The following is a 27,643-nucleotide window of genomic DNA, read 5'->3' on the forward strand; positions in this document are numbered from 1 at the left end:
GTTTGAAGCTGGGCCATTGCTGAACCCTTACACAAATCCCTTAACACTCAACTGCTGTATAAATGAGATTATTGTGAGTATAATAAATACCGTATTATATTAAATACCGTAAATGTGAACGTTTTCCTAGTGAGATTTTAACCGTGGGAATGATTTTTATACGTAAAAAATCTTAAAAATCAAAATTTTAAAAAAGATTTCTAAGCCACGTTGATGAAAAGTGTTTCTTTCCACTGATGGGCCCCTAAGCAAGGCCCCTAACCCTAATTTCCTCAGCTGTATAACTGAGATAACTGTACTGTCAGTCCAAATGCTGTAAATGGAAATTTCCTCTATGCATGTAGTTGCATTGATACTCAGCGAAGGTCTAGACTATGTAATTACTTTATATACGACTGGCTTTTATCTGTTTTATCGGCTTTCTTATTCGATTATTTAAAATCCATCATTATTAAGCAGCATTCAGGTACGTTTTTGTTCTGTACATCGATACCTTTCTCATATCTTTACCTCCAGAATGTTATATTAACACTGACATTGTCACTGATATTGACGATAAAATTGAATCAAACCTGATTCTATATAAAAGTTAACTCAGGTCGTCTCACTGATATTGAAGTGAAAATACAACTTCCTCTATGATCACTGTCACCATTTCACCACCTGTGTGTGTGTGTGTGTGTGTGTGTGTGTGTGTGTGTGTGTGTGTGTGTGTGTGTGTGTGTCTTTTTTTTTTAAAGCCTGACGTGACTGTCATTACTATGTTTTTTTTTTTGTGTATTCGGTTCTACAGAAGGGATGTAATTCAGGATTTCTCATGCGGAAACTTTTTCGTAGAGCTTCCTAGACCTGTTTGTAGCATGTAGAACTTTCTAGACCTGCTTATTCTATCCATCCGAATCACATAGTAACAGATCGGACATTAGTAGCTTGATAATGCGACTCAGACCTGATGGAAATAGCCTGTGTGAGTTGTGTTTTGTCATTTTGTTCAAAGTGAATGCACACTATTTTAGTGTTTATTGTTACACTGTACTTCTAGGGAGGATTTGCAGCATTAAAGTGACAATAATAAAACATCTCAATATAATGCAGTGTAGTTTGGAAGTACTGAGAAACCGCTCATGACGTTGATTATATGTTGCTCATTTAAGAGGGTAGTGCTTACATGACAATAAGGTGTACCGGCTTTGGCATTGTGTGAAACCTGTCCAGTGAGTTCCTCAGAAATCCCTCATCTACCTCATCCGATGCCAGATATAGAACATAAATCTGGTGCACAGGACCTTCCATTTGACCTACCATTTGCCTTGTAAATATACTAATGCTCTTAGTAAAGCTCTTCAAAATAAGTTTGATTAATGGACTTGAAAGATGCAGCAATATGCTGGATGTAGTTCTCGGTATATGAGCTGTTACTATAGAATAGATAACATATTAGAATGAGGAAACTAATACAAATACTAATGAAAGTGGAAGATCACTGATTAAGGTTCTGGCGTACTGATTGGAAGGTCATGGGTTTAAGACTCTGCCACTTTTGGGCCCTTGAGCAATGTAATTAACGCTCTGTGCTCCAGGGGGCGCTGCATCATGAATGATCACAGCTTCCTAACATTGCTGAGATATGCAAAGATAGAATTTCACTGTGCTGTAAGGTACATATGAGAAGTAATTTGACTGAAACTGGTCTGCAATCGGGCCAGTTTTCACAGTTTTTTGTTCTGCGTGCTGAGCTCCCAAAAATTTTTCTTTTTTTTAATAACGAGGTTGTCGGTCAATGCGATCCAGAGCTATTTGTCGATCGATGCACGATTCGGATTGATGATGTTGCAATGTCTCCATGAAAGAACGATCGTTCTACGTATTTTGTTTGCAAAATTGTGACCTCTGGTGTTCAAACAGTGCAACTGCTTTGGATGCATTACGAATCATAACTTCCTGTTTCAGTCCTGTATTCGGACTGTTTAACCTCATGTCATGCATTAAAATTAATGCAAAAAAAAAATAGACACGAACAGCTTCCTTGCGAATGACATTTTAATGAATCAGCAGCATTTTTTTTTTAAGATTTATGTACAAAGCTCAACTCAGACTCCAGTGTGACTGCGTTTTTACAGAAAAAAACTATATCCAATCGGTAAATTTCAAAAATACTAGAACTAAATAGAAATCCCTAAAAAATAAGAATGTTAAAGAACAAACGAAAAGGTAACAGGAAAACTAGAAATAATGTCAACGGAAGACAAAGTTTACGGACACGCAACACAGCAGCATCCAGACATTAAAAAACAAACTAAAAAAGCTTCAAGTGTAAATGATCTTGAAATGATGCAGCGAGAACATATTTGTAATGAAAAGTAGTTGTTTGATTCGATACTTTTTTGTTTTTGTTCGATTTTTGAAAAAAGTACCGCAACCTTTCGTTTTTTTCATTATTCATTATTATTATTCTTTTTTAAATTAACTTCGGTTTCTGTGGTTCGAAAATTCATAGATGAAATTTGTCCTTTTTTTTGTTGAATTCTTCTTTGTTTTCTTCTCGAAGATGAATTTTTATAAATTTTTTTTGGCTCACTGCATTTGTGTTTGTTCTAACTGCATTTTAAGACAATATAAGATTCATTTTATTTAGTGAACGTCCTCGTGCGTCTTCGCACTGGTAGCAAATTCAGATATAGAACACACTATATAAGAATTGACCCTAAGTCTTTTGGGGCGATGACATTAAATCAGGTCTGCACACAGTTGCCAGGCTGGTGAAGCGTAAATCCAGATCAGTGAGGATGTCCGGATGAAAATCAATCTCAGGAATGGAGATGGTATCGGGGTTTTCATCGGGGTTTTCATCGGGGTGTTCGTCGGGGTCTCCTTCATACTTATAGCAGTGAGGCTCGTAATCGCCAAGCTCCTGTTCTGGAGCCTGGAGCCTGTGCAGGATCTGGAGTGAGCAAGTAAAAATGCATGACTATTTTTTATATGATTTATTAGTTACTATAAAAATCTTCTAAAAGTAACAACACCGAATCTGAAAATATATATTTTTTAATTGTATTTGTTTGTATTTCTGCAGTTCTTCAGTTAGATTAGAAGTTTTTTTAATGATACACTACAAAGAGTATTAAACTTGTATAGTATAAAATCCTCTTAAATCATGCTTTTCTTTCAGCTGATTTAACCATCAACTGTCTCTTTTTCTTTCTTTCTTTCTTTCTTTCTTTCTTTCTTTCTTTCTTTCTTTCTTTCTTTCTTTCTTTCTTTCTTTCTTTCTTTCTTTCTTTCTTTCTTTCTTTCTTTCTTTCTTTCTTAACTGCAGATAAATGCAAGGGCCGATGCATTTTATCAATTAGTTATTTCCAAACTAATATTAACCACTGTAATTTATAAAAACTAACCTGGTTTTTCAATTTAGAGTTTTATATTTGTTAGTAGTAAATGTTAATTAATCAAACATTCATTTAAACAGTTGTTTGGTGGCAGTTTTTTAGTTTAATTGCGGAATTGTTGAACGCAATAATTATGATTGAATCTATAAATCTCCCATTTTGCTACATTTTTCTGCGTGACCATCCGCTGTGACAGAAACATAACAATACACTGCTTTTTGCTGCTTTTTAAAAAAGGGCCTTAATTCGATCTCCATTCACGCAGCTTCCTTTCATATAAAGTATGACTTTGGATGAAAGCATAAAGGATTATAAAGCATTATATTCCAGAATTGTGACTTTAATCTAATTATGACTGACTTTCCAATCACAGTTATGTAATAAGTTGTGTTACATTGTTACAAGTGATCGCAAATGTTGAGCTATTTTATGAGTTGCTCAGTAGCTCCTGGTTCCATAACCTCAACTGAGTGTAAAAGACTGTAGAAAGATCATCACTTATAATCTTACACTCCAGTGCTCATGTTAGTTCTCACTCTTCAGTGTTCTGTAATGTTTAAAGACTATAATCACACTCTTGATATCACACAAATGAGGATGGGTTCCCCTTTTGAGTCTGGTTCCTCTCAAGGTTTCTTCCTCATAACATCTAAAGGAGTTTTTCCTTCTCACAGTCGCCACGGCTGCTCATCAGAGATAAATACACACCGTTCACCTTCACTGTTACATTCTGTAAAGCTGCTTTGAGACAATGTCTGTTGTGAAAAGCGCAATAGAAATAAACTTGACTTGACAAGATACTTTGGTTCCAATGTAGAGCAATAAGCAATAATGTTTAGAATTCAGGTGTGTATTTTTGATGTACTCTTCATGCTATTTTATGATACGCACAATTTTTTTTATTTCATATGTAATTCATTCAGTCTCAAAAATCCTGTGAAGTCTCATAAAATTTAATAAAAACGACGAAATAGCAAACCATTACCTGATCAATTTGTTTTGACAGGACTTTGGAGAAATTATTAAAGTCCTCTATGTTGTGAGTAGCAAAGTTTTTGCTCATTGATTCCTGTTTGTAAGAAAAGACAAAAATAAAATTAATACAGAGATTTGCAAACATCAGCAAAAAAACCCCCAAAAAAACAATAATTTACCAACAACATATAACAATTAAAATATATGTTGATATATATGATACGATTCACCCCTTTTCTATGATCTAAGTGTTTCATTTCATCTTCTCCCGCTTATCCGTAATTCGGGTCGCGGGGGCAGCAGTCTAAGCAGATTCCCCAGACACTTCTTCGTGTCCAGGGATCGGGCTGTCAAGGCCCCCGCCTTCGACTGCTGCCCAATCCTCTCAGCACCGGTCCCTTACAGTCCCTCCTGCAGGTGGTGAGCCCACGGGAAGGCGGCCCCACGTCGCGGTCCTTGATTTATTTTTCTCGTAAGGGTCCCCTGGAGCATAGAGGGTTAAGGGCCTTGCTCAAGGGCCCAAGAGTGGCAGCTTGGCGATACCGGGGTTTGAACCCCCGACCTTCCGATCGGTAACACAGCGCCTTAACCGCTGGAGCCACCACTCCCCCTGATCTAATTGTATTTTATTTAATAATAGATCATTTTAAATAATATTGCAGCTCTACCTCTGCCATGTTAATCTCTATTCTACATGACTCTCAGGACACGCCTCGATCTCCGTAGTGTGAGAAATCAATCTACATAAAAATATAATTATATAATTGCTATAAAAGAATAGCACATCAACTAATAATTATATATAAAAAAATTTTTTTTACCATTTGTTACTGATAAAAATATGTAAAAAATATATTTATCAATTGATTAAAATAATGAATATTAAATATTTTATATTTAATAAATATTTTAAATAATCATGATTATTCACATGATTGTAATAAGTTAACAACATCTTAATTGCATGTTTTTGTCCGTTATAAATTAAATCATTTAAGTTTTTAATTCTCTATTTCACATGCGCATGGAAAAATATTGATGCTTTATGCAAATGTATGTTTATTATTAGTGAAACCAAACTCAACATAGAGCATTAAGACAAAATATTCTTGTAAATGATTTAAAGTAATTATGGTGTTTAAAATTGCGTAAATCATCAGAACACCAAACTGAACTTTTTAAATGTTTCCACACGGACAGTTTTAATTGCCGGATGTGCGCATCATGGCGAATTTTGGTGCTCGATTTGAGACGTGGCGCATCAGTAAAACAAAATATTTCATGATTAAAAATAATTATTTGCTAGAGTTTATTTATTTATTTTTATATCTGAGTAAAGAAAAGACGACGTGAATCAATGTGTGTTGCTTTGAAAGGTTTCCTTTCGCCTTTTTATATTTATATATTTATATTTTTTTCTAAAAAATGGTCAAACAAATATCCGCACTGCATCATTCACGAGTAAAAGAAATTGGTGCTGTTAAAATGAATTATTAACGCATTCATTCAAAAAAGGTGGTGCATCACATCGCTAACTTTTATGCTGATGCACTGATTTGGTGAATCTTATTGTACAGAAAATTAGGTTTCAACCTGATAAACGTTGCACCTGAAAAACTGTTTCTGAAATGTTCTTGTTTTCAAGGATTAATTACATCTACTGGTCTGATTTTTTCTTTTTTTCTTTTCTTTTTCTTTATATGCTTTTTTTTTTTTATCAAAAATGGCATGTTGTCGAGTTATTGTTCTGATATTAATTTAACATAACATAACATTATGACATAATTCATTGAACATGTCAATACTTTAGGGTCTTACCGCCATGCCACAATTTTTTATCAGCCGATACGAATGTTGTGTAGAACCCTGAAATGTGCAGACAGAAGAAATAGTATGTCAGATAAAAAAATTAAAAAAACAACTAAGGGTTAAGGGCCTTGCAGTGGCAGCTTAATGGTGGGGGGAATTGATCTTACAACCTCCTGATCAAATGTTCAACATCTTATAGATCTATCTATCTATCTATCTATCTATCTATCTATCTATCTATCTATCTATCTATCTATCTATCTATCTATCTATCTATCTATCTATCTATCTATCTATCATCTCAGAGTGTACAAATGAGTAAAAATTCAAACATTAAAACAGTTGAAATTTAGACTAAATCTAAATTATATAATAAGATTATGTTGCAATATTGAAATACAGAATTTACCCTCCAGAGTGTTTTTCCCAGGACTTGATTTTCAGTTGGTGTTGCAGAACCTCCCTGGAAATCCCAAAAGAGAAAAAGAAAACAAAGACTTAAACAAGACCACAATGAACACAGTTTTTATAAAAAAAAAAGTGCTGCCTGCTGTGTCTCCTGTTTTAATCGGGCTCTGGCTCCAGTCTACTTCCAGTTTTGTCATTTCTGTCTGCATGCACCGATCTCATTATCATGGTGTAGTTTTCAATGGAAATGCACTCAACTTAACTAGAAGTCTAAAGAGAGTTCTCGCAGCCCTTCGACTTCAAATGAACCGAATTTTTGCTATTTGATTGATAATGTCAGATATTTGAAATCTGCAAAATAACTGTAGTGACAAATATCAGGTAGCTTAAAAAAAAAATCTCTGTGTGTTCAACAGGTTTGAAATCAGCTACCGGCCAATCAGAATGAAGCATTCATTATGCAATACATCAACTTGTTAACAATGCACAGCTCATTGCACACTAAGGGGAAGTGGTATTTAAGTACAATTTACATTAATGTTTGCAAATGTTTTCTTTTTTGCATAAAGTTACTTACATACAGAGAAATCGGTTGGTTTTATAACCGTCATTTAAAACACAGTAAACCAATTGTAGCTGTTTAATGTTGAATGTAATTACATACCTTGTTCATTGAGTGTTTGGAAAATGCTTCAGACATCACACTGTTCTTGTTTATGTGTAATTGGTCAAATGGGACCTGTATGGGAAACTTTATCAATATGTCTAATGCAATATCCAGAAAATATACATATATATATGCATTTCGTTTCCTTGTACTTGTACATGTGTAATGACAAAGTTTAATCTAATCTAATCTAATGTTTACAATTTACAACAACCGTTCAGCTTCATGGTTTCAGTCTATAACATATATATATATATATATATATTTTATATTTTATATAAAATATAAAAATTAATTTTTCTTAATAAATAAAACCTACTTTGAAAACACAGAATATAAGATTATTATTTCCAAGGACCCCCCCCCCCTTTTTTTTTATTTATTTATTATTTTCGTACCTCACAGTCTGTACCAGGCATCTCGATGTTACATTTAATAATATTCCCAGAAACATCATCATGCAGGATAAAAATTTTCTTTTGTTTTATGCACTGCGGGAAAGCCATCAGGAGTATCGCTGTCAGACAAAAACACATTTTTAGCCATTTCATCTGTTAGAAACAACTTTTGCAGATTAGATTTTTATGGTAATGTATGTTTTCATTTGCAACATTTGTATTCTGCACCTTCTCTTCTGCTCCTTTTTCCTTTTTTACTATGTAATAAAAGACTAACAGAGATCTAATCATTTACATCAATCCACAAGAACAACCTCATAAAACCTGCATATTGCATTGGGTTTAATATTAAAGTTGTGTCAGTATACAGTAAGTCATGCATATGAGTCTTACCAAGAAGAAGCAGGAAAGCGAGGATCATCATCCCAATGGCACTGAAATTTGGTCCAGCCGTGAAACGTCCAGCACTGCACTTGGGATTGGTGGTGCAGTTACACACACTGATTGACAGGTTTTGAACTGATCCATGTCCTTGTTTGTCTAAAATTTTGATCCTAATGTTGTAATTGCCTGTGTAGACTGTGTTCTCTGTGACTAGGTTTGCAGTTGTCTCTACAGGAAGACAAAAAAAAATCCATCTTTTCTTTTTTATAGTTACAGAATATTGTTTTTTCGTTACATTACATTCATTTGCGGTGGTATGGAAGCCCATTTCCGTGACATTAATATTATATACTGTAATTTCTGGACCATATAAGCCGCACCCACTAAATTTTACAATAATGTACTTTACACAGGCTTTAACGAAAGACACGTTACACACGGTGTAACGGGTGAAATATGTTGCGCTTCCTTTAGGAGCATAGTGGTATTTTGGGAATTTGCCACTGCATTTTTCCGCTATTACTGCGTGCGTGTAAGACTGAGGATTATGTCCTAATTATTTTCTGATGCTCATTTCTAAGTTTCTTTGACTAACCCGTAACGCTGTTGCCAAAAATAATAAAAAAGCACGAGTTTTGGAAACCTGTCTGTGCTTATATGATTTCTGTTGCAACTGGAGTTAGCGAGCTCTCCCTTCACCCAGACTCAACACGTTACAACGGCTTGTATCTAAACAGTAGCCTACCAAGAAAGTCATTGTTCACTGTCTTCCTCCTTCCTTTCACAACTATTTCTCTCGAGAGTTTATCTTTTGGCATCGTCGTGTATGAAAGGTTTTTCTCCCGATGCCGTGCAGCTCAGAACACAGGTGAGGTGGGGTTTTTTTGTTTCCGTTCGGAAATTTCATTGGTCTAATATTATGGGGTTCAGTTTTTTGGCTTGAAGTTTGTGAAACCGGGAAAAACCAGGAAAAATTCAGAAATTAGACGTTTAATTGTTTAAGCCGCTGGGTTCAAAACGTGGAAAAAAGTAGTGGCTTATAGTCCAAAAAATACGGTACATATTTTTCAATTTAATTTATTTCTTGGAATTCTGTTTTTATTTCTCGCGATCGTTACTTGTTTCTCATGATTCTGATTTTGGCAATTCCACCTTTTTTTTTTCTCGCAATTCTGACTTCATTTCCAATTAATCTTTTATTAACTACCAATTCTGAGTTATTTTTCTTTTTCAAAGTTCTCTCCAGGGTTCGGAGGTTTAGTTTGATACCATGCAATTTTCCCAGTAAAGCACCACACCTCAAACAGTCCTCTTTGAATTATAGATCGATCTATAAATTGCAGCCCAAAGCTTTCTTGCAAAAAATTAGCAAAAAAAAGTCAGAACTGCGAGATAAGTCAGAATTAGGCAAAGCTTTTTTTTTTTTATGTGGTAGAAATTCTAAATACATTTATTTTATTTATATAATAAGATTTTCAGAAATCAGGAGACTATACTTTTACAAATATTCTGTTATATAGGTTCATTGATAGTTTAAGTTACATTGGCAAATGAAATGTTTAGAAAATGTTCAGAAACTGTACCATTTAGTTTCAGAATCTTCCATTTCCCTTCTACTTGGTCATTCTCCAGTAGCTCAAATTCGAATGGTGCACTGTATGGTGGAAGGTCCACATCTACAGCTGAGATTTCAGCCATGCTTTTCTCATCTGATAAACACATGCTTACTTTATTGTCCACCAACAGTGGGATATTATCGTTTTCATCTATTAAGTGGATTTCCAGTGTCCCTGTACCGGTCTGTGGAGACTGAGCTGTAGGAAAGAAGAATAAAGGGCTTAAAAAAATAATAAGTTAATACAATAACTATTTAATAATACAGTAAATAAAATCTAAATGTATTTAGTAATAATTATGTAATACAATCATTATTTAAGAAAGCAGGAAATGTTACAACCATAAAAGCTTGTATAGCTTGTCCTTTGGAGTTATTTGAAGCTGCTCATATAAAATGTGTATGTATGTATATACTGTATATCTATCTATCTATCTATCTATCTATCTATCTATCTATCTATCTATCTATCTATCTATCTATCTATCTATCTATCTATCTATCTATCTATCTATCTATCTATCTATCTATCAAAGTTACTAAACGTTAAAAAAAGTTACCATATGTTATACATATGTTCATACTTAATTACGTTCCATACAATTTGTACTTTTGCGCATTTAAATCTATTTAATCATTCGTAAATAATTCATATATATTTATAGTTCCTTTTATTAAATGCACAATTTTCTAAGCAGCCAATCAGAGTGACATTTTACTACAAATTGTATTCTATAACTATGTAACAAAAATCTTGAATAGTATCAGTTACCAAAGTTGCATAGAGGTGTGATATTCTTCTGCCCAGCAGGGGGGGTATACATTTGTTTTAAGTTATTTTTTTTAAAAGTAAGCGTGGCATTGCCAAAAAGACTGCTGGAGGTGAAGATGCAGTTGAAGATGCTTAGATTTTCATCAGGAGTGAGAAGGATGGACAGGATGAGAGGACTTTTTTTTAAAGACAAAGTCAGATGTGGACATGTGGAGGGACATGGGGTATATTGGTAGAGGAATGCTGAGCATGGAGCCACCAGGAAGGAGGAAAAAAGGAAGACCAAGGAAGAGGTTTATAGACATGGTGAGAAAGGCTTACATTGCATAGGCTTACATTTCAAATCAGGCAGAAGTCACAACCAACTATCAACATTTGGCAGAAATTGAAGCTTGAAGCCACATCGACCATTTTTATCATTTTGAATGAATAGCATTAAATAGGAAGTGAATAGGATTTAAGATTAATTGTACAATGTCTTACCTTTTTCCTCAGCATACACGAGGACGGTATAGGGGGCGCCGTTTACTAAAGGTGATTCTCTGTCCATAACACTGGCCACATAAATCTGACCAGTGTCTGTTTCAATGTTTACCCAGTTACCTTTATCTTCTCCTTTAACAAAGCTGATGATGATAAGAGATATATATAGAGAGTTATAACAACATTCCCAAAAATCCCAAAAAAGAGATTAAATTAAATAAAAGCCTCAAATTTATTGCAGTTTGTATGAACCTCACACACTTTCAACTGAACTATTTCTTACACTTTCTTACAATAATCTTAATGAAAATATTTCAAGGGTCAAAGACACAACACGAAGGCGGTTGCACTTACCGAAATGTGTCCCCAGACGTTTTATCAGGGTCAATTACTTTGAATTTGCCGATGAGGGTTCCTATGTTCGTATTCTCCCTTATATATATTTTTTTAACCGGTGGTATAAATTCTGGAGGATCATTCACGTCTTCGACAGTAATGTTGACAGGTACGGTTGTGCTGGACCTTTTGGGAAACATGTCTACTTTCCATAAGCCCCCCGGTGTACGAGATAGAACCTCACAGTAGAAGTAGGGCTCTTCATTCTCTAAACTGATCGTCATGTTTCTTAACGCGTTCTCCTCAAAATCCATCGCCTGCATATTTAGTAGACCAAGAAATAAAGTTGAGTAGCATTGCATTTGAAAGGTGCCTTAATTGTTCACATTTCCGTAAATGACTGAAATAGCTGAAAAGCTGCAGAATTCATGAAAGGCTGATCTTTTTCCTTTTCTTTTTTCTTAATCTTTTTTTTGAAAGATCTTTGTAGTAGTAGTAGTAATGTTGTATCGCCACAAGACGACGTAGTCAGTTTTCCAAAATGCATGTATCCTTCAGAAAAACAAAGAAATACCTTTATAACAGTCAGAATTCCTTCATTCGTTTTGGGATCTGTCTGGATTTTTAAATTGTTTCCCGGATCTCCATGAAGAGTGAATTTCGCTCTCCAAGCTGGCGAATGTGGACTGTCTTTGTCCGTTACATGCAAACGCAGAACTTCCACTCCACTCTCTCTTTCTTTTATTCTTCTCGGACCCTGAAAAATGTATAGATACACTAAATGGACAAAAGTTTTGGTATAAATTGATTTCTCCAGCCACATGTGGTTCTTTCTCAAACTGTTATCGCAAAGCTGAAGGCACACAATTGTACAGGACGCCTTTGGATACAGAAGCATGACATTTTTACCTTCACTTGAACTAGGAAACCCAAACCTGTTCCAGCACAACAATTTATTTTCCTTGTTTTTATATTCTTTCATATTTTTATAGCACCAGCACACCATGATTAATTCATTGTACATGGTACTTTCCAATAAAGATGATTCTGAACATTTCTAAATTTCCGCCTGCCAATTCATGGTGTAGAGAACCTGAATATCTAACCTGAGTAAAAGTTTAGATACTTTTTCTTCTTAAACTTTTGGCTTCTCCCATTAGGGGTTGCCACTGCGGATCATCCGTCTCCACACCCCCCTGTCCTCTATATCTGCCTCTGTCACCCCAACTACCTGCATGTCTTCCTTCACCACATCCATAAACCTCCTCCTTGGTCTTCCTCTTTTCCTCCTTCCTTGTGTCTCCATCCTCAGCATTCTCCTACTGATATACCCCATGTATCCTCATGTCCAAACCATCTCAAACTCGCCTCCCTCACCTTGTAAGACAGTATGCTTAGCTACAGACAAGCGCTAAAAGCTGCTAGAGCGGAACACCTGAGCAAACTCATAGAAAATAACAAAAACAATCCCAGGTTTCTTTTCAGTACAGTCGCTAAATTAACAACAAATCAGGGATCTGAAAAATATGTTCCATCACAGTTTAGTAGTGAAGACTTTATGAATTTCTTCACTGAAAAAATAGATAACATTAGAAAAACAATTGTGGCAGTTCAACCTCTGACAGCATCTCCCGACACAATCGTACTTACAACCCCACAACTACACTGTTTTACATGTATAGGACAGGAAGAGCTGTATGATGCTATTATGAAAGCTAAATCAACAACATGTCAGTTAGATCCAATTCCCACTAAACTACTGAAGGAAGTGTTATATACAGCTGGTGAGCCTCTTCTCAATATTATTAACTCCTCACTATCGTTAGGTCATGTCCCTAAATCCCTCAAGTTAGCAGTTATTAAGCCCCTCATTAAAAAACCTAATCTGGATCCAAACACGCTATCGAATTACAGACCAATTTCAAATCTTCCGTTTATGTCTAAGATTTTAGAAAAGATTGTCGCTGCCCAGTTATGTAACCACTTGCAGGAGAACAATATCTTTGAAGAGTTTCAGTCAGGTTTTAGGCCCCATCATAGCACAGAAACTGCTCTAGTTAAAATCACTAACGACCTGTTTTTAGCTTCAGACCAAGGCTACATCTCAATATTAGTTTTACTAGATCTTAGGGCTGTGTTCGACACTATAGATCATGATCTTCTCCTCGATCGCTTACAGAATTACATCGGTATTCAGGGACAGGCATTAAGCTGGTTTAAATCCTACCTGTCCAATCGTTACCATTTCGTAGATTTAAATGGAGAGCTATCCAGGATAATGCTAGTAAATTATGGCGTGCCACAAGGGTCAGTTCTAGGACCACTGCTTTTAACAATATACATGCTTCCGTTAGGAAATATTATTAGAAGGCATGGAATTAGCTTCCATTGTTATGCTGATGATACCCAGCTATATATTTCATCCAAACCAGGCGATACAGCTCAATTAGCTCGCATAACTGAGTGTGTGGAAGAAATAAGAGATTGGATGACCCATAACTTTCTGCTATTAAATTCTGATAAAACAGAGATTTTGCTCATCGGCCCAAAAAATAGTACACAGAAGCTCCAGCATCTCAGCCTGCATTAAGACGGTTGTTCTGTAACTACTAGTTCAACGGTGAAAGACCTGGGAGTTATTTTAGACAGCAACTTATCTTTTAAAAATCACATCAATCAAGTTACAAAAACAGCCTTCTTTCAGCTTAGAAATATTTCTAAGCTAAGAAATATGTTATCTATATCTGATGCAGAGAAGCTCGTCCATGCGTTTATGACCTCTAGAATAGACTACCTAGTAACTACTGTTACTAGGTGGATGTCCTACATCATTAATAAACAAGCTTCAGTTAGTTCAGAATGCGGCAACAAGAGTTCTTACAAGGTCAAGAAAATACGATCATATAACCCCAATCTTATCCTTATCCTACATTGGCTTATCCTACAATCTTATCCTACATTGGCTTCCTGTTAAGTTTCGAATAGACTACAAACTACTGCTACTCACTTATAATGCACTAAATGGTTTGGCTTCCATGTATCTCTCCAGTCTTTTAACACGCTACAATCCGTCACGCTCCCTGAGATCTCAAAAACTCTGGGCTTCTAGTAGTTTCTAGAATAGCAAAGTCCACTAAAGGCGGTAGAGCATTTTCACATTTAGCTCCTAAACTCTGGAATAGTCTTCCTGACAGTGTTCGGGGTTCAGATACACTCTCCCAGTTTAAGTGTAGATTAAAAACATATCTTTTTAGCAAAGCCTACACATAACACACATCACACACATCACATCACAACCTTGTGCTCCAGAATATATGATCACATGCACATTATCAACTTGTGCTGTTAATATCATGAACAGCAGCTACGCTAATTCCTCTCCACTGCTTCTCTTTCTCTCCCCATCCCGAGGCATCCTGAGGTTTGGCCAGCTCCAGTCACGTCCCACCTCGTGAAGATTATGGACCTATGGATGATCATGGAGAAGTAGATGGCGAGTGTTTAAAGGCCCTGGCATGGAGAAGCTGATGCTGGATCTATGATGATCACAAATGTTGAGCTTTTTATACCAAAGACTGTAGAAAGAACATTCACTTATAATCTTATACTCCAGTACTCATGTTAGTTCTCTCTCTCCAGTGTTCTGTATTGTTGAAAGATTTATGATCAAACTCTTGATGTCACCCATATGAGGATGGGTTCCCCTTTGAGTCTGGTTCCTCTCAAGGTTTCTTCCTCATATCATCTAAGGGAGTTTTTCCTTGCCACAGTCTCCACGGCTGCTCATCAGGGACCAACGCACACCATTCACCTTCACTGTTGTTTTCTGTAAAGCTGCTTTGAGACAATGTCTGTTGTGAAAAGCGCTATACAAATAAACTTGACTTGACTTGACCTGTCTCCAAAACGTCCTACATGCGCTGTCCCTTTAATAAACTCATTTCTAATCCTGTCCATTGTCGTCACTTCCAATACTTCCGTCACTACCTCCAGCTCCACCTCCTGTCTTTTACTCACTGCCACTGTCTCTAATCTATACAACATCTCAGGTCTCACCACAGTCCCATAAACTTTCCCTTTCAGTCTCACAGATACGCTTCTATCACAAATCACTCCTGCTGTCACTCTTCTCCACCCACTCCACCCTGCATGCACTCTTTTCTTCACTTCTCTAACACACTCTCCATTACTTTGCACTGTTGACCCCAGGTACCTGAACTCCTTCACCTTCTCCACCTCTTCAGCCAGAAACTGCATAATTCCACTGCCCTCCCTCTCATTCACACACATGTACTCTGTCTTACTCCTACTGACTTTCATTCCCCTTCTCTCCAGCGTGTACCTCCACCTCTCCAGGCTCTTCTCAACCTGCTCACTACTCTCACCACAAATCACAATATCTGAAGGTTTAAATACATTACTGCAAAAAAAAAAAAAAAATAGTCACCAATGCCAAAAGAGTAAAAGTCTTAAAGTATCTGATTTTAACAGTACTTTAGTATTTGGCTCATACTGTACGTAGGCTCAAAGATGTGTTAGTCCTCGACACCAAGAACATGCGTTTTTTTTACTTTCTAAAATACATATCAAATTGTACGCCACAACAGCTTCTCCAACATACCAGAATGAAAGAAAGATCAAACATATTGGTCGAAACAGAACTTAGTGAAACTAAATAGTAGCAAGAAAAATGACTTCAATACAGTAATAAAGTATATTTACTGGTAAGTACTCACCGTTTGACCCGTGATTTCAGGGAGGTGATTGTTTTTGTCGATGATATTCAGGACCACGGTGCATGTGCTGGACAGCTGGATTTTGTCTCCATTATCCATGGCTTTAATCAGGAGAGTATATTTCTGTGCTTTCTAAAAATATTCAAAATATGTAAAATATATTCAGAATGTTTTTGTTTACCGAATTTAGCTTATAATAATAATAATCTTTTCATTAAAGTCTTACTTTTAATGCGCTACAAGACTAGATGTATCAGTTATACATCTGTTGGCATGTATCAATATACAGCATCCTAAAATTAGCTGCATTTGTGTATTCTTTGTTACTTTTTTGTGTATTTTTTTATTCTTTGTATTACTTTATTTAAATTTGTTTAAACAGTGTAGTTCAAGATATATGGTTGTGTCATACTTTTCTTTAAAAAACATACACAATGTGAGCTTAATGTATAAATCTATAATTTATTATGTGTTTAATGCTTAATCTATTGTTCATGTAACCAATATGTAAAAAAACAGAGGTGCCCAGAATTTCAACCTATAAGGAGCCAAAATTCAAACTTGACTGGGTGGAAAAAAATTGATAAAAAAGTCAGGAATCCTGTATATAACTTAAAATAACTGATATATTAAAATGAAAGCTGCCATTGTTCCCTTTTATTTACAATTTCTTTATACTTAAACTGAAGTAAATGAATAGAAAACACTTTATATTCTGCTCAACTAATGAAGTTTTATTTTCAAATTTCTCCTTCAGTGAAACTGATTCAATGCCAAAATCCAATTATTTTTGTAAAATAAAGTTCAATGCATAATACAGTTATTCAGTGACCTCCAATGAGAGACATGAAGCTGCTTCTTATAATTTACAAACGTTTTTCCAAATGGCATATCTATTTACAGCATCCTAAAATTAGCTGCAATTGTGTATTTTTTATACTTTTTTTGTGTATTTCTTTATACATTTGTTTTAACAGCGTAGTTCAAGATGTATGGTTAAGTGTCTTACTATTCTTTAAACATACACAATTTTACCCTTTGATCATATATATATATATATATATATATATATATATATATATATATATATATATATATATATATATATATATATATATATATAGGTCAAATGAAGATTTGTAAAAATGTCATTCTTTTTAAATCAATATAAATTTACTGTAAAATTGTCATTTAGCAATAAATCACCACATAAAACTGAGCACTGATCTGCATTTACCTCATAGTCCATGCAACCTTTGAAATAAATGTCCCCGATGGTGTTGTTTTGCTTGATATAAAATTTAACATTATCTGTTTTCGGGGTGACCGAATCGATCAAGAAGTTGAAGGTGCCATTGGGGGAAGTTGGTTCGTCTTTATCTGAAGCAGAGACTCTGATCACCAGAGAATCTGTAGAGAAGTTTTGAGTGTAAGAGAACAAACCAACATTGTGAATTACTGTATATGAACACAGTATGTAGTGTTAAGTCACCTTGAGGTACAGATTCCGCGAGTGTTGTTTCATAGTGATTTTGGGTAAAAACAGGAGCGTGATCGTTTATATCTAAGATCTTAACCTCAACTCCAAGGTTGGTGTCCAACTTGTGATTTTGATCCCTGGCTTCAAACCTGAACTGCAACAGAGACATAGATATAGTGTTGGATTTGAGTATTACACTGCTGTAAATGCCAGCTACAGTCCCTGACAAAAGTCTTGTCGCTTATCTATTTTGTAGAAACACCTGCTATTAACCTGACTTTTAATTAATCAATTGGTGTTAGAAATGGCTCATATGAAAAGCTAAAACCCTCCCAAATGATGTTTAATGCACTGAAATAAATTAGTTTCACTGAAAAAAGATTTATCATTTAATCAAAACAGAATGGTCAAATTTTGGCAAAACAAAAGTTTTGTCACCTATACAGAAATTAAACAAATTCACTGCAAATACAAAAATATACCTGCAAATTAAATAGTGGTGCTGTGAGATCCAAATGTAATATCTTGTATGACTTCCATGAGTTGGAAGGACTCCATCCATGCGGTTTGGCAAGGATTCATACAATTTATTGATAAAGTCATCAGGAATAGCAAAGAAAGCAGTCTTGCATGCCTCCCAGAGTTCATCAATATTCTTTGGTTTCGTCTTCCATGCTTCTTCTTTCATCCCACCCCACATATGCTCAATGATGTTCATGTCTGGTGACTGGGCTGGCCAATCCTGAAGCATCTTGATCTTCTTCGCCTTGAGGACCTTCAATGTGGAGATGGAAGTATGTGATGGAGCACCATCCTGCTGCAGAATTTGGCCTCTTTTATGGTTGGGAATATAAGAGGTAGCTAAAATTTCTTGATATTTTAGACTATTGATGTTGCCTTCCACCCTGCAGATCTCTCGCACACCCCCATACTGGATGTAACCTCAGACCATGATTTTTTCGTCACCAAACTTCACTGTTTTCTGGGTGAATCTCGGATCCATGCAGGCTCCAGTAGGTTTCCTGCAATATTTGCGGCGACTGTGGTGTAATTCAACAGAAGATTCATCTGAAAAATCCACCTTCTGCCACTTTTCCAGCGTCCATCCTTTCAGCAGGCTGTGGGCCTTGGCAAATGCCACACGGTTTTTCAATTGTCTTTTGTTTAGTGCTGGCTTCTGTCACTGATTCGACCATGGAGGCCATTTCGAGACACAATCCGAGAAACAGTTCTGGTTGACACAGGGACTTCAGGTGACCAGGTCTCATGGAGCTCTGCTGCAGTGAAAAATGTCTGGCCTTGGATTTTTAAGCCAACAAACGGTCCTCTCGAGCAGTTGTCTCGGGGGTCTGCCTGACCTGGGCTTGTCAAGAACGTCTTCTAGTCTCTTTAAATCTTTTTTTTATCCTCTGTACTTGACGCTGAGACACATTGAAGGTGTCTGCCACATCAGCAGTGGATCTGGTCTTCAGCCTCTTGATAATCAAAACTTTAGTCTCAGAGTGAATCTTAGGCATGTTTGCAGAGGTCGAGTTGCAGTTGATGTGAAGGTCTAGTGTACTGGGGTTGTTTGTATACACACCTGAGACCTAATTGATCCATTATTAGTCACAGAGTCTCCAGAACATCTGATCACATACACATTATCAACTTGTGCTGTTAATATCATGAACAGCAGCTACGCTAATTCCTCTCCACTGCTTCTCTTTCTCTCCCCATCCCGAGGCTTCCTGAGGTTTGGCCAGCTCCAGTCACGTCCCACCTCGTGAAGATTATGGACCTATGGATGATCATGGATCATAGGTGCCCCACCAATGCTGTTTACAGTAGAGGTGGGGAGCTGTTGACCTCAACTGGGGATGTCGTTGGACGGTGGAAGGAATACTTCGAGGATCTCCTCAATCCCGCCGTCACGTCTTCCATTGAGGAAGCAGAGGCTGAGGGCTCAGAGGCGGACTCGTCCATCACCCAAGCTGAAGTCACCGAGGTAGTAAAGAAACTCCTCGGTGGCAGGGCACCGGGGGTGGATGAGATCCGCCCTGAGTACCTCAAGTCTCTGGATGTTGTGGGGCTGTCTTGGCTGACACGCCTCTGCAGCATCGCGTGGCGGTCGGGGACAGTGCCTCTGGAATGGCAGACCGGGGTGGTGGTCCCTCTTTTTAAGAAGGGGGACCGGAGGGTGTGTTACAACTATAGGGGGATCACACTTCTCAGCCTACCTGGGAAAGTCTATGCCAGGGTACTGGAGAGGAGAATACGGCCGATAGTAGAACCTCGGATTCAGGAGGAACAATGTGGTTTTCGTCCAGGCCGTGGAACACTGGACCAGCTCTATACCCTCTACAGGGTGCTGGAGGGTTCATGGGAGTTTGCCCAACCAGTCCACATGTGCTTTGTGGATTTGGAAAAGGCATTCGACTGTGTCCCTCGCGGCGGCCTGTGGAGGGTGCTCCGGGAGTATGGGGTCGGGGGCCCTTTACTAAGGGCTGTCCGGTCCCTGTATGACCGAAGCAGGAGCTTGGTTCGCATTGCCGGCAGTAAGTCAGACTTGTTCCCGGTGCATGTTGGACTCCGGCAGGGCTGCCCTTTGTCACCGGTTCTGTTCATAATTTTTATGGACAGAATTTCTAGGCGCAGCCAGGGGTCGGAGGGTGTCCGGTTTGGTGACGACACGATTTCGTCTTTGCTCTTTGCAGATGATGTTGTCGTGTGGGCTTCATCAGACCAGGACCTTCAGCATGCACTGGGACGGTTTGCAGCCGAGTGTGAAGCGGCTGGGATGAGAATCAGCACCTCCAAATCCGAGGCCATGGTCCTCAGTCGGAAAAGGGTGGCTTGCCCACTTCAGGTTGGTGGGGAGTTCCTGCCGCAAGTGGAGGAGTTTAAGTATCTTGGGGTTTTGTTCACGAGTGAGGGAAGGGTGGAACGGGAGATTGACAGACGGATCGGTGCAGCTTCTGCAGTAATGCGGTCGATGTACCGGTCTGTCGTGGTGAAGAAGGAGCTGAGCCGCAAGGCGAAACTTTCGATTTACCGGTCAATCTACGTTCCTACTCTCACCTATGGTCATGAGCTCTGGGTCATGACCGAAAGGACAAGATCCCGGATACAGGCGGCCGAAATGTGCTTCCTCCGCAGGGTGGCTGGGCGATCCCTTAGAGATAGGGTGAGAAGCTTAGTCACTCGGGAGGAGCTCGGAGTAGATCCGCTGCTCCTCCACATCGAGAGGGGTCAGCTGAGGTGGCTCGGGCATCTGTTCCGGATGCCTCCTGGACGCCTTCCTGGGAAGGTGTTCCGGGCGCGTCCCACTGGGAGGAGACCCCGGAGAAGACCTAGGACACGCTGGAGAGACTATGTCTCCCGGCTGGCCTGGGAACGCCTTGGTGTCCCCCCGGAAGAGCTGGAAGAAGTGTCTAGGGAGAGGGAAGTCTGGGCATCTTTGCTTAGACTGCTGCCCCCGCGACCCGGCATCGGATAAGCGGGAGAAGATGGATGGATGGATGGATGGATGGATGATCATGGAGAAGTAGATGCCGAGTGTTTAAAGGCCCTGGCATGGAGAAGCTGATGCTGGATCTATGATGATCACAAATTGTTCTGTATTGTTGGAAGATTTATGACCAAACTTTTGATGTCACCCATATGAGGATGGGTTCCCCTTTGAGTCTGGTTCCTCTCAAGGTTTCTTCCTCATATCATCTAAGGGAGTTTTTCCTTGCCACTGTCGCCACGGCTGCTCATCAGGGACAAACGCACACCATTCACCTTCACTGTTGTTTTCTGTAAAGCTGCTTTGAGACAATGTCTGTTGTGAAAAGCGCTATACAAATAAACTTGACTTGACTTGACTTGACAGGTGAAGCTCATATGACAAGGCAACAAAACTTATATCTTTGCAAAAATTGACTCATTGGGCTTTACCAAGCTGTGAATATTAGAATACTTTTTGACAGTTTCGTTTTGCAATGAAACATTATTACAAAAGCTGATGGAATTAAAATGAGCCATTTCTTGTAAAAAAAAAAATCTTGATTAGAAATATATTTTAGCGCCACTTCAGGTCAATTTGTACACAAGCGACAAGACTTTTGTCAGAGACTGTATACCATTTCCTTTTGACCACAATAAAATGTTAAATTGACACACTGATGGTGCACTTTTTTCAACACGACATAATTTAATGTTACTACTCCAAAGTTGATTATTCTCCTGTACCAGTACGTTTTTACATAATTAACTTTACAGTTAATTCCATATCTGTTTGTGAACACTATCCACATTACAAGGTCCTGTGAATTAGATGTTACTATAAAAACAAATATATATTTATACGTGATTTACAGAGATGCAATTTCTATTTTAAGAAACTGAAACCAACATCTTCTGACCAATTCGAATCAAGAATTCAGCAGCATCGTGGAATGGATTTCAAATGACACATAAAACGTACCGAGAGATTTTTATGGGTCTCGTAATCGACCTTCCTATGCACAAAAACTTGACCAGTTCTGGCGTTGATGCTCAGCACATCTTGAGGGTCTTTATCAATACCTGGCCCTGTCAGAAAGAACCTGACCAAATACTTTCGCTCCACGTTGATCTGAAACAAAAGCATAGAGTGAATAATCAAAATTTCACAGTAACTTATGAGCAATATGTGGCTAATACAGGGTTTGTACTGCAGTGGTGTAGAGCAGTGGTCCCCAACCTTTTTTGCACCACTAAAGTCAGACAATATTTTTCTGGACCGGCCTTTAAGGGTGGCAGATAAAAACAACAAAATAAAATGATAAAACCGCCATAAAAAGTGATATTTTATAAAAATTATAATAAACGTGAATCCACTGTGTTGTTTTTTGTTCATTTTGCTCGTTTGGGGGTTTTAATTTAGTGGTAATGTATTATGTGTTAGCGGCTGGAGCCCCTTTAAGAAGGTAGTCGGATGGAGGTAAGACATGTGACCGAGGCATCATGACATGCATCAAGAGTAAGGCATAGACAGAGGTGGTGGAGAGAATCCAGGAATTTTCCAAAATAAAACATCGTTCAGAATCAGATAATAAATAAAACAACAATAATGTAAGTTACGTATTCTTTCTGTGCGGCCCAGTAACAACTGACCCACGTTAAATACGAATTTCAGGAAATGCAATACTCACCGTGTCGAGTATATATGGGAAAGGGCCAGGGTTTTCTTCCTCTATAGTGAGTGAATCAATGATCCATGCTCTCTTCTTCCTGATTTTGCTCTGGGTGGATATTATGACTATACACTGAGAGAGAAAAAGCAAACCTTTGAGATATACGGTGTATTTATTTACTTTCTTTAAAAAAAGAAATGAGTTCTGAGCTTAAAGTCAAATAAGGAAATGGGAAAACCGGCTTGTGACAAGATAAAATCAACATTTTGGCTTTAACCTCAGCATAAATTCCACAACTGCATTTGTTTTGGCGTGCAGCTTGAAATTGTCTGATCTGGTTGCTATGAACTTCTGCTTTCCGTTAGCTACTTTTTCCTTATCAGTGCCGTTCGCCATTTTTCCAAGTGGGCAAATTTTACACGCCTGATCACAGCTGATCGACTCCATTTTGCTTAGCACATTTTTTTTGTTTATGTCCAACCTGTAAATATATTATTAAAACAGCTTCAGTCATATTATTCCTTAAATTACTACAATCTCGTAGATGCGACACTGTATGTGGAAGCAGCATCGCATTTGAACTACAAATGTAATAATCGGAGGTGAAATATGAAATACTCAGATAATAATATACAAATATACAAATATTTTGGTCTCTTATTTAATGACATGGCCTATTCAAATAAATGCTATTCGATAGATAAATAAATCGGTCATAAAATGGTAAATAAATTTCTAAGCTGAATGAAAAGAAATAAAAAACAATGTATAAGAAATGCAGAGGCCCAGAGATATGTATTTTAAATTAATGTTGGAAAGTTTGCTATATATTTTTCCACCAATTACTCAATATTAATATTGATTTCTAAAAAGCCGTCTACATTTACGCCATTTAGAAATGCCCCTTATTCAAAACAACTTATATCTGAGCCGTTGAGGGTTTTGCTAACTGCAATGGAACAGCAGTGGAACCTTAATGGTGCTGGGATTTGACCTCATGACCTTCTGGTCAAAAGTACAACACAAGTCTTAATTGCTGAGCTACCACTATTACTTTCGTTACTAATATCTGAAGTTTAAAAAAAAAAAATTTTTACTTAATTTAAATTTTTTTATTATATTTTAGCCTGAATTACAGTGGAAAAAACAAACAAACAACAAATTAAAGTAAAGTCATGACGCAGCAGCATTTTCATAATAAACTAAATCATTATTATTGTTAACTGAGTAATTACCCAGTATTCACTGGTATTTTGTACTAGTACCAGTTTGTACGACTTTCCCTTTAAGTAACATTTAAGTTACTAAAATTATTGTTATTGTTAAATAAATTGTTTTCATATATATAACATATATATTACATATTATACATTAATATTCCATATATATAAATTATGAAATATATATAAATTCACATTATGGTCACATTTTATATATAAATTTTATATATATTATATATTACATTGCGAATATAATTAAACAAATTTAGCTATGGGTTGAATTATATTCGCTGCATTACATGCTTTAAATGTACCTGAAATAAAAGCAATGCCGTTAATGCCTATGGATGCAATTTTTTATAACTAGAGCATATTTATTGAGTGGACTTCTGACCCAAATGAATGGTTTTTAGTTCTGCAATGTAGGTAGTGTCTGAAAAAAAATGTACAAACACTTACTGTCAGGAAGAGTGTGATCATCACAGGATTTGTCGTTCTCATGCTGGCTCTGTTGCGTTCCTCCTCTAACCTGAGTGTGGTATCTAAAACAGTAAAAGGGTGATAGGGTGAAGGGTGAGTGTGTTTTTTGGGTGGAGTTAAAGTTTTTCTTTTTATCAGTTCCCAGCCTTTTATAGTAGGTAGTGGGAGGAGAATTCGGCTGAATTTCTTTCGAAATGGAGCTCACCTTATCTCCGGTAACACCATAACCGTGATGACCTGCAACAGTGCGATGCAAAGTTTTCTAAAGCTGTCATTTATCCTCAATGAAGATCAAAAGAGTAGGAGTAGTCTGACAACTTACAATCAGATTAACAATCAATTTCCCACTTTAATTGCTTTTACACCAAACCTTTTTTTTTTTCGTGGGGGTTTGTTTCTTTTTTTCGTTCACCAGTGCATGTTTTACACTAATGGATTGTGGCTGAATTTTGGTCTTGCCAGTGTTAAGTAATACCAAAAGTCAAGATTTTTCAGACAAGCCCATTTGGATGGGAAGGGATTTTCAACAGCATGATTTTTGTGGAGATTCCATTCCACTCTTCAGAAGAAAAACTTGCTCCTGATACATTGGTGTAACAGAAAATCCAATAGTGAGAAACATTCTGTTTTCCAAAGGGTTGTTTTTTATTTTTAAATAAATGAAACCTTGCATTATTATGATAATGATTTTTTTATTTATTATTATTTTTATTATTATTATCAGTTAACCTGTATTACAGCCTTCATGTCACTTGATCCTTTTTTTTTTTTTTTTTATAGCAATCATTTTATGGAATTACTGGGTAAAAATGATTCACATCCCTAACATGGAAATAAACACGTTTAACAAGGGCAAAGGATCCGGGATAAGAAAAAAACACACATTTACTTCTTAATTTCATTTATTGTTTTTCCTTCATGCTTTTTTTTTTTTAAGTTGGTGAACTTTGATCTGTGAATTAACGACGCTCAGTGCTGTGAGCCAACAGAAATGTAGAAGGCGGGTCTGTGGTGTGTTTTGGTTCTATAAACAAAATGGGGGAATGAAATACTAGGAAGTAAAATACTTTCCATTTAATTCTTTGGGCTTTCTATTTCAAATTTTGTATGTATGTATATATAATCAAATCTTAGAGAACTACAAGTCTGGAGTGTCAGACTGAATGTGTATTATGGGCCCACAGAAAGGATTCTGTATTTCTGTATATTGGTCAAATCATGCCTTGCATACAGTAGTTACTTCCTCCATCTGATGTTTAACAGAAGACAGAATGCGATGTGTTTAATCACAAAACTAAATGATCATTTTCACATATCCCAGCTTGTCAGGAAGCCATGGTACAGCAGCCTGGAGCAGAAATTGTTAATATGCCTTGTTCAAGGGCCCAATGGTGGCAGCTGTTGGGGTTAAAGCTTGAACCCCTGACATTATGGTCAGTAAGTCAGAGCCTTTACTGCTGAACCTTTACTGCCTGTTTACCCTTTATGCTTTACCAAACAATTATATTGAACCAGGGAGGATTAGTAGTTAATTGAACCAACAGATATCAGATTTTGTTTACAGACTTAAATTATTTGAATCGTTTTCAGGTCTGTGTGAATTCTAAAATAGTTTACTAAATAAATGAAGCTCCTTTTATTTGTCATTGACCTGCATATGCAGATCATTTCACTACGCTCCCTCGTTCTTTTAACATTCTGGGATTGCAAGGATAATCTAAAGGAGCTGGCGTTTAGCTTATTTATGGTGATTTGCTTAAATATATACACATATATGTATATGGTGGAAGATGTGTGTATGGTGGATTAGTAGTTATTGAGGCAGGACACTTTTTGTTTTCTTTGCCACCTGTCTGGTGACAGGTATTTTGTCGAGATCAGCAGCTTTCGGTGAATACATTTTGTTTCTTCATAGGAGAAATGATCTGTAATAATTGACATACCTTATCATTACTTATTTTACATACCATATTGGTTTTAATATCTAAAAAACATCAGGACATGCTGTAATAAGGAAAATAATCGCCATGGTGTAGTGACCACCAGCGGTAGATTCCGGAAATGTACTTAAACTCAAACTCTTCTTTGGGCAAATTTCCACTGTTGAATAGACTTGAGTATCAAAATTGAAAGTACAGTTTTATATTTTAATGATTAAATATTTCACTTTCCTGCTCATCAGAACTTTTTGAGAAGGGATTTTTCGACAGTTGCAGACACTGTGAGAGAACCCTCACTCCATACACACTCTCACCAGAACCCTGTGGTTACGCTTGTGGTTAAAATAAAATGAGGTAACAGTTTCCCCAAATGAAAATACTCCGCTAAAGTATAGATGCTCAAATTGTTTTTTTTATGTAACAGTAACTAATCCTAATCCTATTGTTGATTATTTTCCGATATTGGCAAGTGTTTTTACTTGCCTTGTGTTTGAGATATTTCCAACAAAAAGCAAAGTTCAGGAGAACCCGTAGACTTCGAAACTTCAAATCATAGGAAATGTCAGCATGTGAACAATTTTCCAAGTTGGCCATGACGGTGTTTTCCTATTCAGATTGGACAGAGGAGTTAGAGGGCGGGGTTACATTTTATACGGGCACACATTAGCTTTTTTTTTGCATTGCATGCCCAGACAACCACCTCGTCGCCCCTTATCAGTTTATCGCTATATGCAAAGTGTACAAACAGGAATCAGTAGTGCTGTGTAAGAATAAGTAGTGCTGTATGTTGCTTTTTAATCTTGTATGTATTTTTCTTGGTATTCAAATCGTAAAAATTTGAAATGTACAATGAAAATTCTGTGTGGTGATAAATACTAAGTAGGAAATGTACCCTGAGCTGCCAATTTCTTATTGTTAGTGAACCTGAATCCATAGCCCTCTCCTTTTTGTGTAAATTGGATTGCATTTTGTAATTGTATGATTTAATGACTAATTAGAATTTCTTTATCCAGAACAGTTCTGGCCAATGCATAATTACATTTAAGGCATTTGGCGTATGCTCTTATCCAGAGCCACTTCCTCTTATTTCACTGCTTATACCTACTTGGGCATCTGATTGGAAACTTCATTTTGTTTCTCTATCCACATATCAAAGCTGCAATCTAAGGTCAAAGCCAAGCTTGGTTTCTTTTACAGAAACTGCTCTTCCTTCACCACTTCTGCCAAACTTATTCTTATTCAAATGACCATTCTACCCATGTTAGATCATGGAGACACTATATATAGGGTTGCTTGTAAGTCCACCCTATCAAAACTTAATGCTCTTTACAAGTCTGCTATCAGGTTTGCCACAAATGCTCCTTTCAATACACACCACTGTGCTTTATATTCATCTGTTAACTGGCCCTCCCT

The 27,643-nt window shown here is 37.1% G+C and overlaps 1 protein-coding gene across 2 annotated transcripts; it reads right to left on the reverse strand.

The window, feature by feature from the left end:
• Positions 1-2,553: 2,553 nt before the first annotated feature.
• Positions 2,554-24,512, reverse strand: LOC310714865 (cadherin-like protein 26). 2 transcript variants are annotated; one of them, XM_083520882.1, is made up of 18 exons: positions 24,496-24,512; positions 24,270-24,352; positions 22,609-22,722; positions 21,900-22,049; positions 17,462-17,603; positions 17,207-17,379; positions 15,970-16,101; positions 11,808-11,990; positions 11,252-11,550; positions 10,898-11,040; positions 9,611-9,841; positions 8,037-8,255; positions 7,644-7,762; positions 7,243-7,317; positions 6,580-6,633; positions 6,180-6,227; positions 4,372-4,455; positions 2,554-2,941 (listed from the first exon to the last, which is right to left on the reverse strand). In XM_083520882.1, exons 2-18 carry the CDS (start codon positions 24,309-24,311, stop codon positions 2,705-2,707), a joined length of 2,445 nt encoding a protein of 814 aa, XP_083377008.1. In that variant the 5' UTR covers positions 24,312-24,352; positions 24,496-24,512; the 3' UTR covers positions 2,554-2,704. The 2 variants fall into 2 exon arrangements, with proteins under 2 accessions (XP_083377008.1, XP_083377007.1); XM_083520881.1 differs by lacking the exon at positions 24,496-24,512 and having other exon boundaries at positions 24,270-24,418.
• Between the last annotated feature and the right edge of the window lie 3,131 nt (positions 24,513-27,643).

The sequence above is a fragment of the Silurus aristotelis genome, assembly GCF_946808225.1.
Source record: "Silurus aristotelis genome assembly, chromosome: 19".
In the NCBI taxonomy this organism is placed as follows: Eukaryota; Metazoa; Chordata; class Actinopteri; order Siluriformes; family Siluridae; genus Silurus; species Silurus aristotelis.